The sequence below is a fragment of the Epinephelus moara genome, chromosome 2 (assembly GCF_006386435.1).
Source record: "Epinephelus moara isolate mb chromosome 2, YSFRI_EMoa_1.0, whole genome shotgun sequence".
Classification (NCBI taxonomy): domain Eukaryota; kingdom Metazoa; phylum Chordata; class Actinopteri; order Perciformes; family Serranidae; genus Epinephelus; species Epinephelus moara.
The window spans coordinates 12,161,760-12,181,723 of record NC_065507.1 but is presented as its reverse complement, the minus strand read 5'-3'; the positions used below and the strand labels follow the sequence as shown (position 1 = coordinate 12,181,723).

The window sequence follows — 19,964 nt, the reverse complement described above, 5'->3', positions numbered from 1 at the left end:
CTGTCATGGGCAGCCCACTCTGACATCTCTCCACTTAGTGCATGTATAGGTCCAGTTTGTGCATGTGTGTGTTTGGACCTGTGTGTAATTGACAACAGAGTGAAAAATTGAATTTCCCCTCGGGGATTAATAAAGTATATTAAAAAAAAAATTAAAATGATGATGCTTTATTAAGCACTCTAGCACCTTAAGCTACTTTCAAACCACCGTGTGGCATCTCACTGCCTGCTGTCATATCAATGGGGGAATGGCCACAGAGGTGAGGCAGTTTTGAACATGGCGGCAGGGGTATGAAGCAGTTGCCGCCCACCTGAACATGTACGGATTTTGCTCAGCCTGGCATACTTCATTGTGTTGAACTTTTGGCGGTAGCCAACTGGCTTTGGCCAATCAAAATGAAGGGGGTGGGCATCACAGAGGCAGAAAGATGACAAGATGGAGCTGATAATGTTGGTGTCTGGATACTCAGGTGACTGATAAATTGTCCACATATGTATAAATCTTTGGTCATTTCAGTGTTTTCTTGCTCCAGTAGGTATTTATACAGCACCATCAAGCTTGCACTTACAACTTCCACCAAAACACCTGCCCACCATCACAGCACTGGACCATATCACAGCCCTGGACCATATCACAGCCCTGGACCATAGGGACAGCAGCCAAAAACGCTTTGCTTTTTTGGGGAAGACACTTGCAGGTAAGCAGTTGTCAGGGTCGTTGCCACGCAGTGGTATTAAAGGAGCTTTATGTATAGTAAAAAATAAAATCCCAATGTAAATTAATTTATTTTCACTGTGAATTAGAAAATGGTTTGGGGTCAGGGGCCAGATTCGGCCCACAGGCCTTAAACTAAGTATCACGGCCATACAATAACACAACAACTCCAATGTCAAACCAAACCAGACACAGCAGAGAAGCCTACATTTTACCAAGTTAATAACCTCCATAACACCAGCAGCTTATTACACAGCAACAGAAATATGACATTTAACCAGCAGCAAAGCCACAGAGCAACCAAAGACACAGCCACAGACAGAATACGGACAGTTTAAGACATAATAGTGAATTACTCACGCTATTGAAGAAGACGCCATTCTCCTTGGATTTAAGTGGTCTGTCCATGTCGTGTGTTTTTGGGATGAGGAACTCTCTTCAACGCAGCCAGCTAGCAAACCTCACAAAACTCACATGAAGTAACTTATAACTGCTATATTGTAAAACTAGCTAACTCTCTCGGTTATTTAACTTAAATTAGTTACGAACTTCTTATCATTTGAGTCTTGTCCGTTCAGCCCGGCAATGACGGGTTAATTTGATGTGTTTTCTTAATGCTAATCAAAGTACGTTGCTTCACCTGTGCACACGTCTCGTGCCGCAGGGCTGCAATACCATTTATCACCACACATGCTTACTCAACATGTGACCGCCGTTACAATCCAGAGGGGCGCTGTTTCACCGATTTGAAGAAACTCAATCCAATTGTGGAGGAGATGCCAGATGTCACCACGCAATACAGGAAATTGGTTCATCTTTTTAGTTGTAACAATCATAGCTAGTTAAGTGGAGGAAGTGGGGGAAAGTATGTCCTTAAAATCCTCTGTAGTTTGTTGCTTTAACAGTGTGTAACTTAATTAAACACACTGTAAAATCCCTGGTTGAGGGGATTTCCTGTCTTTTAATTACAAAATGAGGCGCACTCTTTCTCTTTGTCCAGAGTAATTTATTGCATGACAGGTTCTAAGCCAAAGGTGTCACAGGAGGATCTTAGTCGGGCTAATACCTTGTGTGTAAAGCCCATAACGTTTTAACGCATCCACACAGGGCTTTTAATAGCTTTAAAGCAGTCATAATAAAAAACGTCTCTAAACCTTTCAGTGCAAAGTCGATCTTGATGGTTGATGCTAATGGGTGTGCAATAAAACAAACACATACACACACACACACACACACATACACACTCACTCACACTCTTGATTTGCCAATTGAAACTGCAGGGTAATGAATTTCCTACCAATAAAATAGATGTCATGAAAAAAAATAGCTCCTTAGAAGTGCATGCCTCCACGAACAACACCCACGTATACACACACACACACACTTCTGTTACACACACACTTCTGTGACCGTCTGATCAATTAAGTATTTAGTGAGGATACCAGCTCCTATGTTAAATATTCACTTGTTTTCCAGGATTAATAAAGAATGAGCAATTGACGCATTTATCTGCTTGCGTATCTCTATGTCTGTGTCTGATTATGTGTGTCTGACTATGTGTGTGTGTGTGTGTGTGTGTGTGTGTTTGGACACACCCGTGGTCTTGGAATCACTGGTTGAGTGCACAACTTCACTCACTGCTTCTCAAGTGTCGATTGGTTACAGCTCCATTAGGCTCTGATTAAGAACACAAACTGACACACACACACACCCTATCACCACAATATAAAGTGAGACAAATTAGTCCCCATTTTCTTGCACTTGAGCGTAAACACCACTTGCGTCTTTTGATTTCTTCTTTTCATTTTAAAACAGTCCTCTTTTATTTCCATTTGAGTTGTGTTCACCTCTCTTCACCCCTCCATCTCCAATTCTTCACCCTTGTTTCTGTCTGTTCGGCACTATAATAAATAGAGTTGCGTGCCTGCAAAGCTTCTCCTTACATAGGCAGATGCCAGAGTCTAAACACTCTTAGTGGACACAAGGCTCCGGTCCAGAGAGGACAGCCTGGCTGTAGTCAGTAAACATGCACTGTTGCTTTCTCTTATTTGGGGTTCAAATAGCAGCACTGTTATATTTGTTCTGCTTTTCTTTTGCTGCCTTAAAGTAATGTGGAGCCTCAGAAACAGTCCCACAGACAAAGCTTCCCCTCAGCCAAAATAAATCGAATCAAATGGTGAGCCTATAACTAACCCCTGAACAGTGTGGGTAGTGGTATCTTCATGTTCATTTAAGTTCATTTGAATTATAATTTTAATGCAAATTAAGATTTACCACTAGAGCAAACAATAATCATATGCATGTTTGCAAAAAGGCTCCAAAGTGTGTCAGAGCATATTTGGTGGTACTCTATAGCCTGTAAATACAACACATTCTCACTCCGACCTCGTCACAAATCGACATTTGGTCATGGACTTTCCACGTCCAGATACAACGAGCAAGGTACCCTGGGTGTGTTGGTTGCTGACGTTCTGGGACACCGTGTCAAGTTCTGCCTGTTACATGCATTGTCTTCCTTCAAAATCTACTTCCTTTTTCACAGGAAGTTTACCGTTTACATGCAGTCTCTTTCAAAATAAATGCACTACATCGGTACAACACTGTGACTTGACGTTTTTTTTTCCTTCAACAACAAACGCACATAGTTAGGTTTTGGAAAAAAGAACAGGGTTTGGCTTTATAATCTCATGGGACGCAAGCACCACTATCCCGGGTGAAAGTCAGTGGTTGTTGGACCCATCCACCACCCCTCCTGCCTACCCCACTCGGACTTTCACCGCCTATATTTTTTGTCCTACCGCATTTCCCTCTGACATTGCCTGGCGCAGTTAAACTATAACAGCCACCGCCACAAGTCACTGCCCAACTGCTGGATTTCAACGACTTCAGAGTGAGAGCAGGTTGGTAAATTAAGTATTAAGTAGATCACTTAACAGATTTTCATTTTTGTTCCCATCTGTAAAACACGTTATATTTTCTGCAGCAAAAGGACATCTTTCACTGCAGTTTATAATAAATATAGCTTTCTTTAGAGTTGTTCCAATACCAGTATCACAAATGTCTCTGATACTGTCTAAATGCTGGGTCAGGCATTGGCAAATACATAAGACTATGCACCGATCCAATACTTTATCATTTATTAATAAGCCTTAAAGTAGTTGCACACCCACATAAAACTGCAATTTTCCTGAAAATCAATTCTTCTTCACCATTTTAAAGCCTGCAGAATAGTTGTGCTGTGCAGCCACTGGCAGCTACTATTGTAGAGCGGTGAAGAAAAATTGGTTTGCGCTTTTTGGTGGAACGTTAGCTGTTTTGGGAATGTGTTACACTGGATTAAAGAAAGTTCTATGGCATTCATGTTTTTGTGTTTTTTTGTTCATTTTTTTTATAAAGGTTTTAACCTATCGGCAATGTTATACAACAATGGTAGCACTCAATTTACATCCGTACAGGGTTAGTAGTATACAGCTGTGGTATCGTATTGGTGTTCTGTATTCTCTGATAGGCTAGGTATCGGAATCTGTATCGGGAAGGAAAACATGGTATCAAAACATCTCTCTAGTTTTCTTGCAGCAAGAGCAGTTCAAAATGTACACGTAGGGTCTCATTTATGAAACAGTGCATAGGATCCAAAAATGTACGTACGGACAAAAGGCAAAAATGGCGTGCAAAAAAATATCTGACAATTTCTACAATTGGGCATCCACCTCACCATCTGTGTCGCCAATATCCTGTCTCCAAAAAGTTCGTAAGCATGGGTCAGAGTTTCTCCCATCAAGTCTGTATGGGAAGTAGCGTACGCCTCTTTCAGGCCTGGTTTTGTGCATACCCAACGTTTATAAATGAGACCCCTGGTGATTAAAAAAGAAGTTACTGATTATGCTGCAAATAATCTCATAATGTATCTCAGTAATAATTAAAAAGGGTGAAAATATAGAGGGATAATTTTATGTGGCATTTTTCACTCATTTCACCCATTATTTAGATTTTACGTCTAATTTTTACTTTAACCTAGTTCTGTGTGTCAAAAAGGTGGTTAAAGGGCAAATACAATGAATAATGTTAAAACAGAAAGATATGGAGATAGTAAAGAACACAGACACAGAGAAAAAAGTGAGTGACAGAGGAGGAGTAGACGAACAACTGTGGGGACGCTCTAACTCTGTCACCTTCACACCACGGTCTGTCAGCAGATAGAGCTCATTTAATCAGATGGACTGACAAACATCCAGACTGTCTGCACACACACACACACACACACACACACACACACACACAATTATACACTCATGGACACGACATATGCTTCATAATGTGACCTTCTGCCCCCTGGAGGTCTAAATGCCCCCTCACTGTCACTCCTTTACCCAGCATTCCCTGCTCAGTGTCCAATAACATCATGGGCTTGTGATTAATCCATTTCTCCACTGAGCTGATTGAATTGATGACTGATTTAATTTGGTCTGTGTGATCAAAAATCAGTGGAGTGCATTTTCCATTTAGGTTAAAAGGGGATGTACTAGATTTATTCTTCAGCAAAGGTTGACTGAATCCAGTAGTTATTTTTCAGCTTAATATTCATTTAGTTACATGAATGAAAACATGGAAACTGCCTTCCTGTCCAGAAGCAGCTATAACTGCTCAAATGAAACGCTAAAGACATCATTATTTTATGACAGCATGTTTTGAGCAGTATTGCAGAAACTGTGAAGCAACCAGCATTTTACAAATGCAAAAAGAGCAATGAAGAAAAACTGTGAAAGTAACCTAATTAATTTCCTCCAAACTGTGCACAGTTGATTTCTGGCACAAACAAAGTGTCTCAACCAAAGCAGGACGATGACTTCCTCACACTGAGGTGATTCAAAATGGCAGACGGGGGAGGCTTGAATAAAACACTGACCGTCTTTGATACAACGCAAGAAGACTGGACCAAGAATGCAACAGAAGTAAAAACAGAATGACGCATGCGAGGGAAACACCACAGTGAACCTGTGACGGATTTTAACTCAGTGCGGTGAGGCGTTCAGGACAGACGTGCACAGGCTGGCTGTCAAAGTGAGTTCCTTTCCTTAACAAAGTGGCTGATCTCTGCTTTTCCAACACGGTTCACTAACATTGTCACATAGCAACAATATCTGGCCCTGATTAGATAATTAGCGTAAACGTTCGCCACATTAGCCCTGTGGGAATGTTGAATGCATATGTTGTGAACTGAACACAGTAAGTTGTCACCGCAGCCTACGTGGTCAAGATGCACATTAACGTTGAAGTGAACATGCACACGGGAAAAACCAAACACATGAAGACGCACACAGATGCTCCTTCACAACTGAAAACACACACCCACGCCCCAAACGCAGACACACACACTCATGAATAATAAACTGCAGGGCATGTGAGGCAGCGCTGTGAAGCTGAGGCTCAGGTCTGCCTGTAGTTTGTTTCTTCTTCCTCCTCCCATCTGTGCTCTTTGTATGTATTTTGAATGAATTAAGCATTTGCAAAAAAAAATAGAAATGTGCACATGCTCTTGCACGTCTGTTCAAAGGACTGAATTGTGTCAAAACAATAGGAAAAACTGAGGAGATTAATGTTGGTCTCCAAAAATTGGGTTTAATTTTGAATTAATTTTAGGGATTGTTGGTTGAGGTTAGACGTTTTTTTTTGTAAGCACTTATTTCTTTGTTTAAAAGGGGTCACAAGCCAAGTAGGTTGGGTTAGAAAACGCTTCCACAGACCATGTCATGACTCACCTCTCGCTACAGAGCCAGAAGCATGTTACAGGAAAACTCGTCGGAAGGGCACTGAGGGCACCTCCTGATTTGCATCTCTTCCTCTAGGGTGTTCATATGTTAATAAAAGCATTTCATGTTAATATCTTGTGGCTGACTGTTTGTTTGGGTGAAATCATGGCTGGCTTTAGTTGTTTTATGGTCAGAGCTCGAAAAAAATGATTTACATTCCAGGAGTTCTTGGCTAGAGAAATAAAAAATATTTCCTGAAATAGATTTTCTCTCCTGTTTCTGTGAGTGTGTCTTTGTGGATGGAGTGCCCATCACAGGCCTTGACCACTAATACACACTGACCTGAAAAAGGAAGTGGGCAGCCAGCTGTTTTATTAGGTTACCATGGCAATGAACACAAACGTTCAACACACACACACACACACACACACACACATAGGCCTGTGTTCACGCATATGCCAGGGTCCCAAGGCGAAACGCTAACAGCACATGGCCATATGAGCTCCCATAGCCAGGCTGACCCAACAGAGCTACAGAGTGCCATCACACTCCTCTTTCTCTCTCCCCATTGGTGGACACAGAGGGGTGATGGAAAAGTCACGCTCCATGCTGTCATTTCCTCTGCACCAACACAACAAGTTTAGGTGGTGTTATTATTACACTGATTGTAATGTAGTCAAATATGTTTGCAGAATATAGCCACAGAATCAGTGTTGAGAGAGCCGGGGGAATGAACGGGCTGTTCAAATGACTAAAATACAGTTCATGGAAATGTTAAGCCAGCAGCCTATCCAAATATAAAACACTCATGGACACCTCATTTCTAATCAACGCTTTGGAGCCTAGTTTGGATATTGTGTGATTGGCATTATTAACAGGTGTATTTTGCTCATTTCATCAGTAACAGGAGTTTTGATTTAGGATTTTTTTGCCCTCATAAATGTTATTCTGGTAGTGCTGTTTCCTGTTTTCTATCATACAGTGTCAGGTGTTCATAATAAACTTGGCCAAAGTTCCAAATAATGAGGTAGACGTATGTAAAAGTAATCCTGGTCAGTCTGTGATGGAGAGCATTATATGGTCATCTGCTCCAGGCACATGACTGCAAGTGTTTACATTACATACACTGCTACATGTAGCTACATGCTAACGTCAGAAAAACCTCTAATCTTGGTTGCTGATTTTGTTAATTTTTACCAGATGTCAGGTCAAATTCCTGCTGGAACATGTCCTGTTGTAAAGACTTGAGGCTTGTCACAGTAGAGAGTGATGCTATACTGCGTTACAGTCATTACCCCAGCTGCAATGACGATGCAGAGATGCCGAGTTAATAAAAGACCCCCAAAAGTTGACCGATCAGAGCAGACAAGCCTTCTTTGGGAAAGGGACTTAAACAGACTTAAAAATGGAGTATTTGAGACAGAGGGTGAGAATATATGTGAAAGACTACACACATTATAAAGAAAATGAAATGTTTTTGAACGTTAAAGTAGGTAAACATGTACTTTGAGAGCCCGGTCTCACTCCAAAGTCGTCGAAATCCAGCACTTGGGCAGTGCTTTGTGGCATCAGAAACCAACGAAAAAAGGCGTCCTGATACGCAGCAGGTTGTTATGGTTTAATGGTGCCAGGCGGCATCAGGGTGAAACGCAGCGGGACAAAGACGAAAGTTAAGGCGGCGAAAGTTGAGTCCAACAAACACTGACTTTCACCCAAATGAGGGGTGTTTGTGTCCCGATAGATTCTAAAGCCAAACCCTGTTCGTGCTTTTGTTCCCTAAACCCAACCATGTGTGTTTATTGTTGTTGTTGCGTTGCTGTACCGACGTAGTGCTTTTATTTTGAAAGAGACTGTATGTAAATGTTAAATTCCCTGTGAAAATGGAAGTGTATTTTGAAAGAAGACAATGCATGTAACAGGTAGAACTTGACACTGCGTCCCAGAACGTCAACAACCAACACACCCAGGGTACCTTGTACATTGTATGTGGACGTGAAAAGTCCGTGACCAAACGTCAATTTGTGACGAAGTCAGAGTGAGAATGTTTTGACTTTGAACATAACAGATCCTCTTTAAGTGTCTCACAATGCTTAGAAGTGAAAGGAGGGGTCTCTCCAAAACAGCAATTCATGTTCAGGCAACGTTCATGAATAAACAAAGGTCAAAGATTAAACGCAAGCTACAACCAACAATAGAAACTCTATCAGAGAATAAAAAGCTTCATTCAGGTTCATTCTTCTCTTTTGGGAACAACAACACAATGCAAGCAGAGCAGCTACATGCTGTTTTCTAGCCCGAGGGCTGAGCAGTGATCCACAATGTTCCAATCACACTCACTCAAACAACTCACTCATCAACACGATGCTTTGTCACAGATAACAAACCAGAGGACAAAAACAGTGGCAGTGGGTCTCAACCAGTGGCTGACTAGCACTGTGATGAATAGGATCATCTTCAAAACAAAAACATTTAACATGAGTCATTTGGAGGATGATTTAATGCATATCTTTTATTCAGTGCTGTACTTACATACACTCTTATTATGCATGACCCTGGTGCAACCGCTTCTAGTAATGACACATTATTTAAGTCGAAACACGTGTCCAGTTTAAATGCTTTGCGCAAAATGAGCTACTCCTCACATATAGCTTAAGCTTCAGTGTATCTATAACACAAGTCTGAGTAAATGTAAAGGAATAAACTGTCCAAGATGAAGCAGACTAGTAAAGAACATTAAACTGTGTGCTCAAGTTGAAGATTTGGGCTTCGTGCCACATGAAGTGTTATTTGTGTGTGTTTGTTCAGTGCATCAAATGTGGTTCAATGCAGCATGTGACACATTTCAAAATGAGAGCAGACACTGAAAATCTCATCCTATTCTATCAATACTCATACAACACACTGACAAAGAGTAAGTGTGTGCCTTCAGAGGCGTGATCAGTCAGCGGTTTCACGCTGAGATCAATACACCCCATGAGGCAGTGGACATGACATAACAGGGGTGACCTTATAACTGTAGCAAACAAAGATGCAACGTGTGGACTCGGTGGGTTTTTAAGGGTCTGTCAACACCTCAGATCTGTGTTGTATCTTATTATTCCTGCTACTTTTGTGCAAACTTTTCTGTAACATCCACTAAACCAACATGACATCATACGAACAAAGCGTTTTAAAACAAACACTGGCCGAACTACAAGCTCCACAAGCAGCCAACATCCAAATATCTAGAGCGACAGATCTGTATAAAGGAAGCTGATCCTGGTGCCAAGGAAAGCAGATGATGGAATAACATCAACAAGGCAGAGGAATCTAAACTTAACTCAAAAAATGTAAACAACTCAGTGAGTCTCAAGTCAGCAGTGCGCAGAGACAACATGCACCCGCCTCAGCTGTGATGCTGTTTGGGGTTTCCATGGCAACACATTACCCTATAGGCACGAGCCTCTGACTTTAAAAATCTCTGGTAAACTCCTGTGAACATTCCCACACACGCATTGAGCGAGGTTACCTGTAGACCATGCCTGTCTGGCTCTTGACCGTGTCGTGCAGCGACAGCGAGTGGAAGTTGAGAAATTCCTCCAGCTGTTTGAGCCGAGCCACACTGTTGGATTTGTTTGGCGTCCACAGCATCACAGGAGTGTAGGGTCGCGGCGCCGTCCCCGTGGACATCTGCCTGGAGGGCCTCCCCTGACCCGGGCCTTGGGCCTGGCCTCCGCCCTGACCTCCTCCCTGACCTCTGGACCCCTTCTGCTTCGGGTTGGGGATGTCCGGGCATGTTGCTTTGTACAGGTACATCTTCCCGCTTGCTCCTTCACTTTATCCTCTCTTTCAGTCTCTCCCGTCGTCTGTGAGTCTGTCCCACAAACATGTACGCTCAGAGTAATCCAGGTAGGCCGCCTCGCCCACACAGCGCTACATGGAGCAGAGGACTCTACTGTGTGTGTGTGTGAGCATGTGATTAAAGCTCAAAGGAAAGTGAAGTATTCCTCTGGATGCAGCTCCACATGAAGAATATTCCTCTTATTAAAAAAAAGAAATGCAGGAAAATCCAACTTGGAAAAAGCATGATTCAAAAAGAGGAAAACAGCAGAATTAAACTTGAGTCCGATCTGTCCGCGCAGGCTTCACGTCCACACAGGAAAAGCAGGCTTTTTCTTTACATGTGCTCCTCCATGGGCTGTGCCACATATGTTCTCTATGCACATACACACATGCAGATATAGAGACACAGATATCCCACTCTCTCTCCCCTGCTCCCTCTATCACACAACACACACACTCATGCTGTCACTTTGCCCCCTGCTCAGCCAGTCTACATTATAAGCTCAGTTTGGTTTTGCTCCCTATTAAATGGCATGGGAATCTGGGACATTTTTTACCGCCCTCCCTCCTCTTCTCCCTCTCTCTCTCTGTCTGTTTCACTCTCTCCCTTCTTTTACCCGTTTTCTCTCCAACTCCCTCTTATCCTCTCTCTGTTTCCCCATCACTCCTCCTTTGTCTCGCAGTATTCCCTCTGTCACAAGCCCTTTCACTTACTCCTCATTTCCTCACTTGCCTATCTTCCAGCATTTGTCTCCTGTTACTCCCTTTTCTTCCACCCATCTCTCTTTATCAGACACAAATACACACATTTTACTCATGTTTCCACCCCCAGCCCCTCCTTTAATATTCCCCTTTTCATTTCATCTCTTTTGTCTTCCACTTCTTCTCCTCCGTCTCTCTCAAAGCAAAGTGTACTCCGGAGTTTCGCCCATAACAAACACGCTCACACACACAAATAAATGAACACAAGCCAACAGTGAGTTACGCACAATTGCACAAAGTCTGTGGGCAGTGTTTTTCTAAATGAAGTGAACCGCAAAACAAAAATAGGGAAGCCACTTTCTTCTGGTATGTTTTCCCTCTTCCCCTCTCTCACACCCACCACACACACACACACACACACACACACACACACACACACGTAATCTCTCACCTCTGGCCTCCTCCTGGGAGCATTCAGTGACATGACGTCTGGTCCTTCAGTGGATTGTGGGAATCATGAGGAATGCCTTTCTCCCATATCAGGAAATTTGGGTTGAGACACACACACTGTCACTCTTTCTACAAACACACACACACACACACACATTCATCCATGGTATTCAACAAATCATTTAGGCAGTTGCTACTTGGCTGACGTGTCCAAACACAGATGGGGCCAACATACACATGCGCACACAAGCAAAGCCCATACTGAAGCAATGATGGAAACATGAACACTTATTACATCTGTAAAAAGTTGTGAATGTGCTATGATGAGGCTCTTTTATATAAATCCATCCTCTTGTCAGAGTCAAGTTGCTTTCTTCTCTCCTGCAGGTATCAGGTACTGACTTGGCGGTCCTTGTTTCTTAAACTTTGGGTCCAAACCCCAAATTGTGTATAGAGCTGGTTCTGGTGAATCCCAGCCTGACAAGAGTGCCACTGCAGGGGGTTTTGCTTTATCGTTTTGGTTTTGTTTGACATTTTTAATTAATCCTGGAAATGGTTTTGATCTGTGCAAAATTTGTAAAAATCCAACATCCAACCTGCAACATCAGAATGTCATCAAAACAACCACAGTTTTTGTTTTCTCCAAACTTTAAGAGGGACATCGGCCCAGAGCTGACCAGTACCAGACCCTCATACTGAACCGCTCAATGCAAATACGACGGTACACATGCACACACACCCAAACACACAGAATTAGGGAGGGACACTGAGGCAGAGGGGCAGCTGTGTCTATTGTCCGGCAGGATGGGTGGAAAAACTGATCCTGCCTGGCAGCAGGAATGTCAGCTGAGCTTATGCAACGCCAGAATGTGTTTACGGCGTATTTATAGTCACTCTGAGCATACACATTCATACACATGGAGTCATACATGCACACACACTTAATGCATAAACTTTAATATCACCACAGCAACGAATTAACGCTGCTTTTTGCAATAAAGCACACACTTTTTTTCACATGTATTCATCTAACTTTATTTTTTTTCCTCTTATATTTTGGCCTCTGGTGTTGAGAGCAGCAGCAATCTCCTTTGAGCCGCTCTGCATGTTGGCAGGTGAGTCATTGACAAGAATAACAGGGAAAAGAGGGAGAGAATGGAGCAAGGGGGAGAGGGCACGGAGAGGTCAGATTTGGGGGACCAGTTGGGCAGTTATGACATGAGTATGGGAAACTTGCATTATAATAAACAAAAGTGCAACTGTCTTTTCTCACTTCCTCTCCCCTTTTATTTACCTATTTTTCAGTCTCAACTTTTTCCTTCAGCTTCATGCTCCCTGAGACTAATTAGCCATCATCTTCCTGTCTCTTTCATTTTTCCCCCACCACCCCCACATGCACTCCTTCCAGCGAGTGAATCCCTTTACAATAATTGCATATGTGTGATAATTATCCAGCGGTGCACAGCGTGATAGAAACAGAACAAGTAGAGCAGCGTACTATAGCACAACACTGTACACCTTTTTGTGGATTGATTAAAAAAAGATTTTAAAAAAGATGAAATGACTGACATTTGTGTCCCCACTGTGAGCTCCCACTACGATCTGCAGAGAATAAAACATTACTCTTGTGTTGTTAACTTAAATAAGAAGGCTCTTTCTATGCCATCTGACTCTATGGCAGCAATAATTATGCCAGTGATCAGTCTCCAGCCCTCAGGGACTGTCCTGCTCCTGTTTAACACCAGTGTGTTGGCCTACATTCTCCACTAAATCCCATTGTTACCATCACTGAGTATCAAAACCCAAAGCTGAAGGGTGAAAGCAAAGCGAGGATGATATCATTGACTGTACAAAATATATGGACAATACACTAAGTGCAGCATTGCATAATCAACATGTCAACTCTCCTTTGGCTCCTCTTTTTTATTTATTGTTATTTCAATCCTCTAAAATGTTTTAATAGATTAAACAAGGAGATAAAATGAAACAGCATTTTGTGGTTTGGCTACAGCAGAAAGAGTGAGGATATTATTATCAGGCGCTGTGCAGGTGCAAAGCGTTTCGCTGTTGCGTGAATCAAACCACTAATCTTGGCAGCAGCCTCATGCTTCATCCATCAAGCTCAACTGGAACTTGTGTTTTTGTTCTACATGCAACAGTATCATGTTGCCACGCCTTTGTCTCCTGTGCCAAGGGTGTGAGGAAATATATATCCAATACCCGGTGAGAGAAGGGCAGTGATACTGTTGCCTTTCATTGTTTGAATCAGCCAAGTTGGTTGCTTTCTGTCTTAGGGACAGAAGATTGGCATAAAGTGATGATTTTTCATTTACTGTGTGTGTGACGAATCTCCCCATGTCTTAACAGAATAACAAACCTGAAAGTCTAATACAGAAGATTGGATTCCCAGAGGGAAATGTTGCTGCTTATAATATTATTTTCTTTGTCTCATCATAAATAAATCATATTCTTATTTGGAGATTACTAAGCTCTGATCTGTTTCTGCTAAACCCCCCTTAGGAGAAATAAGGAGCAAAAGAACAAATCAGCAGAAGTTATTTTGCTATGCTCATAGGTTTCTCAGTTGCTTCTCAGTTCTGAGAACAGATAAAACACAGAGTTGAGAGTTGAATTTGACCACTGAGACAAAGCCAGTCAAGGTTTCTTTTGGATCTTGCTGTTACCTCAACAGCCAATTATTTCAATTACTGCAGTGCGAGGGGAAAAAGAGCATTTTAAAATCTTAAATTAGTCTCAGGTTGAGACAACAGGAGGACTATTTCTCAGGAAACGTATGAAAAAATGGGCAAAATCTGATACTGATGTCATATTGAGCTCAGTTTTGTTTAGGACAAACAGGTTAGACAAAGAAGAGATATTTTTTGGGCTTTTTTTTGGTGAAAACATAATTACAACTAAAAGCAAGAACTCTAGATTATTGGCAACTTTCAGAATTTATTGCAGCATAAAAGTATTTTTTAAGCAAGTATCATAATATGATGCATTGTGTTGCTTGTGGCTGACAGTTCACTTCTTTGGTTTCATGTTTTGCTCTTTTACAGCATTGTTTTTCCTTAATTCCACACAATTTTTGATGTTTTCTTAATCAAACAAATGAGGAATATAGATCCCAGCAGAATTAAATAAAACTAAGTGTACAGTAAAGTAGGTACAGTAAACAGTGTGATCCTAAGGCAGCACAAACATAGTAGGCTATGTGCACGTGATGCCAAAGAGGCAATAACAAACACCATCTAAAGTAAATTTACAAGGTGATTTGTGTTATTATTTACCAGTTACAGAAACTTTAATACAGTTGCCTTGATCTAGTGAGGCAGAATATATTAAATAAATAGTCAGTGACGTGCACAAAGACAATTAAGAGAAGGAATAGTTTAAATACTCCGTCTCTATCTAAAATACATTAGCATTAGAGTAATTTGTAGGGGGAAACAAAATGCATATTTAAAAGGGGAGAAAAGGCTATTTTTAGCTCAGTTATAAAAGCCCAGGATTTCTGTGGTTATATTCTGTCCCAGTTTTTATGCAGAATCACTGGAGAGCTAAAGATCGTAGCAATTGTTCTGATTCGAATGAGAGAGAGGATATCCAGCCATCGCATGCTGTTTGGCATCCACGTCAGGGGCTCAGAGAGCAGAGCTGGCAGACAGCAAGCGTGTGTGTGTGTGTGTGTGTGTGTGTGTGTGTGTGTGAGGCACGAGTTGGCTGATTGGCAAGAAGGGCACTTTTGGTGGGTTTCATCTCAGGCTCATGTCTTTTCTAGGTCAGAGTCAATCGTTAGTCGTCCTTTCAAGCAGCAGACCGACTCCCTGTTGTAATAAATACAGTCCCAGTGATCAGACACTAATGATCAGTATTGATTCTCCGGAGGGAACGGATTATAAACTGTGTTTTTGTCTCCGTGTGTGTCAGTATGTACGCTTAAGTGTGTGAAGGTCGTGCTAATCTTACAGTGATTCACACGGTGTAGTCCTTTTTATTGGTCCTTCCACTGAGCTCATCACTTTGGAAACATGCCTATTAAACACACTTACACGCACCCCTCACACTCCACATGCACCTGTCTGTCAGTCTGTCAGTCGAGCCCGAGAGGCTGTCATCATATCTTTATGAGCCTGTAAATATGGAGGATGCAAAGTGTGCAGCCACGAACATGTTGCCAAGCCAACTTTAAAATAACATTAGAAACCACATTTGAAATGACAACCTGATGAAGTATTTGGCACGTGATATTTTCATAGTGGCGGTCTTATTTCCCTCACAGGTTGTACAATAGCTGAACTTGATGTAGAATAAACCTGTCCAGTGGGTTCATGCCTAAGTTTTTGCTTTTTTACCCCATAAGATACAGATGATGGTGGTTCAGGGAGATGCAGGATACAAAGGTGATGAAACAGGTAAAAGGATTTTGTGGCACCAGCTGCGTAAAAGATACAGTCCAACGGGCTAAGTGCATTAGCTCTTCATACTGCGGTGCACTTCTTTGGCATATGAGAGGTGGAGAACAGTATGGAGTGAGTGAAACAATAATAGCACAGGGATGAGCCCCCTAGATTAGTGATTGTTGTGCTTTGCAACCAGCTAGCAAACCAAACTAGCGGTTGATTGGTTGTTCCTATAAATCCAAGGTAAAGAATGTGAGAATTCATCATCGTCTGAAAGGTATGTTACGTTACTTTCTATTGACACTGTACTGCACACTTTTAAAATCAAAGAAGAGATGGTTGTTACAGAGAAATTAAACCGATAATGAAAATACATGTACCAGCACAGCCAAGTTTGTGGTGACCTCTGACTCACCTGGTAGAGTGCGCCCCCTATAGGTTGAGTCCTTTAGAGCAGCCTGGGTTCAATTCTGACCCGTGGGACTTTGCCACTTTTCCTGTCAATCTACGTCTCTCCTATCAATCAAAACAATAATGATAATCAAGCTTGTTTGTAAGTGGCTAATGAAGTACCTGTACCTACTGTCAGCTGGTGAATTATTAGGAATAAAACATTTTATTAAGGCACATTATAAAGCAGCCACTCATTTTTAGAGGCTATGTAGGATTTTCCTTAAAAACACTCATACAAAATTGTTACCTTGCAATCATCACATATGAACCCCAAAGTGTTTGGTGGCCATTGTTGGGGGGTAACTATTTACAGTAATTAAATTACAATATAAATGTAACTGTAATCAGTTACAGTGACAGTGACTCAAAATGTCAGTGATTACTAGGGGTGTAAATCACCAGTTTCATCACGATACGATATTATATCGATTTGTTTGGATGGCGATACGATGTTTGCCGATATCACAAAGTCTGTCACGATGCGATTTTGATTCGATTCGATTCAGGAGCCTGCGATCGATATGACGCGATATCATATGCCTATCTAACACAATCATTTACATCAACTCACAAAAACAACTAGAATATGATTTGACCATTTTATTTCTGAGCTCTGTTTGTTGTTTGAGTGGAGGCGCGCTTGCCCAGAAATGGTGACACAGACGTGCTATGTGAATTTCAAAATAAATGTGTATCTTTAAGATGATGATATGGATCGATGTTTTCATTTTGCATTGATATAATCGGATCGTTAATCAATGAATCGATGTATCGATGTGGATCGATGTATCGTTACACCCCTAGTGATTACAAAGGGATTACATTTGACTTGATTCTTTTCAGTAAAACGTTCATATGTAGAGTATAACATTCATCATTCTGTTAATAAAGTTATGTTGTTTTTTTGTTGTTTTTTTGTTTCTTCGATTTAGCCTATTTCTGAACATTTTTCAGCTTTATTGCCCAGTTTCCAATATATGTTTGTTACATTTTTACACTCTGATTTGTAATTTGTAACCCATCATATTTCAAGACTAACCTTCCCAACTCTGTTTGTGGCATATTTATCTGCAGACACTCTGCACTCTGCCTGTATTCTTATTTTCTTTTATTTTGTGTTCAAGACGTTCACAGTGTGCAGGGGAGGTGGGGACTTTATTAAGAGGTAGCAGCCAGGTGCCAGACCGTGAGCAGCATGCATCCATTAGGAAGCTACAAAACCCCAGACACTGTGCCAAAAAAAGTTGATCAGTTGATGTACTCTGAATAGTCCATCAATCCATCAGCTGTAAAGGCTTATCCCTTTACTGGATCGTGGGCAGTGGTGTAGTGGAGGAGGGCCAAGCAGGCAGATAGGATATGTCCACCTCTGTTTCTAGCTGTTTACAGTACAGTACCCACATATCGACCAAAAAGCCATTGGTGCATAAAGGGGAGTATACCCACTTCCTCCTTGATAACCTTCCCATCTACCTAGTACTACACCCAACTTATCAACTACCACTACACCACTGGATGCAGGGGCAAAGGTGGGATACACCCTGGACAGACAGCCAGAGACAGACAACAATTCACACCCACATTTACACCTGCGGTCGATTTGAAGACAACAGTTAACCTAACCTGCATGTCTATGGACTGTGGGAGGAACCCAGAGAAAGCACCAGCTAGCAGGTTCACGCCCAGAACCCTCTTGCTGTGGGGCGACAGTGCAAACCACTGCACCACCAAACAAACAAATATGGGTTATAGAAATCCTTTTGAATTCCGAAATATTCTGCTTTGCTGCTCTAAGAAATAAAAGGAACAAAATATTTGGGAGACCTCAACATTTTGTCGCCCTTGGCTCTTAATCACCCTAACCTCTCATCTCTGCTCTGCTTTGTTTTTCTAAATTAGAGAGTGAACGGAGCCCAAACCAGCAGGGAGGCCGGAGTGTAAAGACAGAGGGAAAAGGAGTGGAGAGGAGATAAGAGGGAAGGAGAAAGGCTGGACTACAGACCCATGAATGTGGAGCTTTAGGCTCGAATGATTGGAATGGGGCACAGGCGGATTAGGCATTTAGCAACAAGAAAGGAGAGTAGAGTGACGAGAGGGAGGACATGGTAAGAGGGGGGGGGGGGGGGTAACCCAACACTGAAAATATCCATGTGTGAGAAAAAGGATACAGAGAAAAGGAGAAGATGGGAAAACTAGATCACCGCCACTTGCTGCACTAGCATTCAAATTTCCAAAAGTGGAAAGTGTTGTGAACATCGCAGCCTGGAAACCGGCGCCATTGGCGCTTTCTGTCCGTCAGTCACACACACAAGAATCAAAATACTCCCTCCAGCCCCCATATGTTTTGTCACCATGGTGTTAGAGGATGTCAACACGGTCTAATGCGGCAAGACAGATGCTGGCTATTAGCATTACGGCCAGATCAGGTGACACAACTCTAAGCCGGAGGTCTTTATGACCGACGTGACTCCTGTGACACACAATGCTCACAAATGAAATGATAGGACGGGAAGGGGACCACTTGTCAACAGATAGCACTGATGATGCAGCCCCAAAAATACTATATAATCTGTCAGTGTACATGCACACACCATGTGTGTTTACTGTGTGTCGCAAGCACAACACTTTACTGATGGTAATGTTAATGATGTGCAGAGAAGTAAAACGCTTTTAATACTTTACTCTGTGTGTGTGTGTGTGTGTGTGTGTGTGTGTGTGTGTGTGTGTGTGTGTGTGTGTGTGTGTAGGAGTGGCTGAGCACTTCTGAGATGGATTTGTCCATGGAGCCAAATTATTCTGTGCATCAACAAGCAGCTCTGTACAACACATTAAGCCCTCAATCAGTTTGCGCTGTGTCAAGTGTGGCTGCCTGGGCGCTTTAAAAGCTCTCACACACACACTCACACACTCACAGGGCTTCACTGACCTGTAGGGCATGCCAGTCTTATGTGCAACTGTGTCCTCTTTGGCCAGTCCAAACATTTTCAGATACCAGTTGGTCTCCAGCTCTCTGATCAGCGCCGCCTTGTGTTTGTGCTGCGCGGGCTGCTTCCCGGATGAGGAACTGCGCTTGGCATCCTGGGAGTTGCTGCGGTGGGCTTTCGTCCCGCTGAGAGAGGCCACCGAGTGCTTGCGGTGTGCGTGGGGATGTGGCTGGTGTGCGCCACCGACACCCCCTCCGCTGCTCCGGGCGGCTAGCATGGCCCCAGAGGGTGCCCCCTCCCCTCAAGGGCAGAGTTCAGGGAGCGAGGTGAAGAGGAGCTGCAGGTTGGTTTCGAAGTTCCTCTTTCTGACTGATCAGTCCAGCTCCAGAGAGTGATGCAGGTCTGAGGAAAGCTTCTTTTGCCTGGCTTTAACACCCTTGTCTCTCTAGTTTTTGTCCATCTTCTGCGCTTCTCAAACTCTCTACATTTGCTTTTGTCGTCAGGTTTGTATCCTATCTGTTTTTTCTGACGTCTGTCTGTCTGTCTGTCTCCCTCATTCTCTGTCTTTCTGTCTGTCTGTGCAGAGTGCTCTCTGGTCTCTTATAGCCTCATCCAGCCTGAAACAGGATCCTGGTTTCCTTGTCTCGTCACCGCCGGCCCCGGCCTAAAAGGAGGGAGCCAAACATGCCAGGGTGTCGACAATGCATGCACACAATCACACACACACACATCCTGCAAACATG

At 42.6% G+C, this 19,964-nt stretch overlaps 1 protein-coding gene across 2 annotated transcripts in view; it reads right to left on the bottom strand.

Annotated features, from left to right (window-relative positions):
* Nucleotides 1-19,761, bottom strand: part of kcnab1a (potassium voltage-gated channel subfamily A regulatory beta subunit 1a) — a 160,986-nt gene extending 141,225 nt beyond the window's left edge. The window contains exon 1 of one of the 2 annotated variants that reach the window (XM_050033359.1): nt 19,224-19,761. In XM_050033359.1, the coding sequence (XP_049889316.1) occupies nt 19,224-19,498 (275 nt within the window). In that variant the 5' untranslated portion in view covers nt 19,499-19,761. Of the gene's footprint in view, nt 1-9,972; nt 10,286-19,223 lie in introns of those variants that run through there. The other variant, XM_050033350.1, reaches the window with a different exon arrangement.
* Nucleotides 19,762-19,964: the final 203 nt, after the last annotated feature.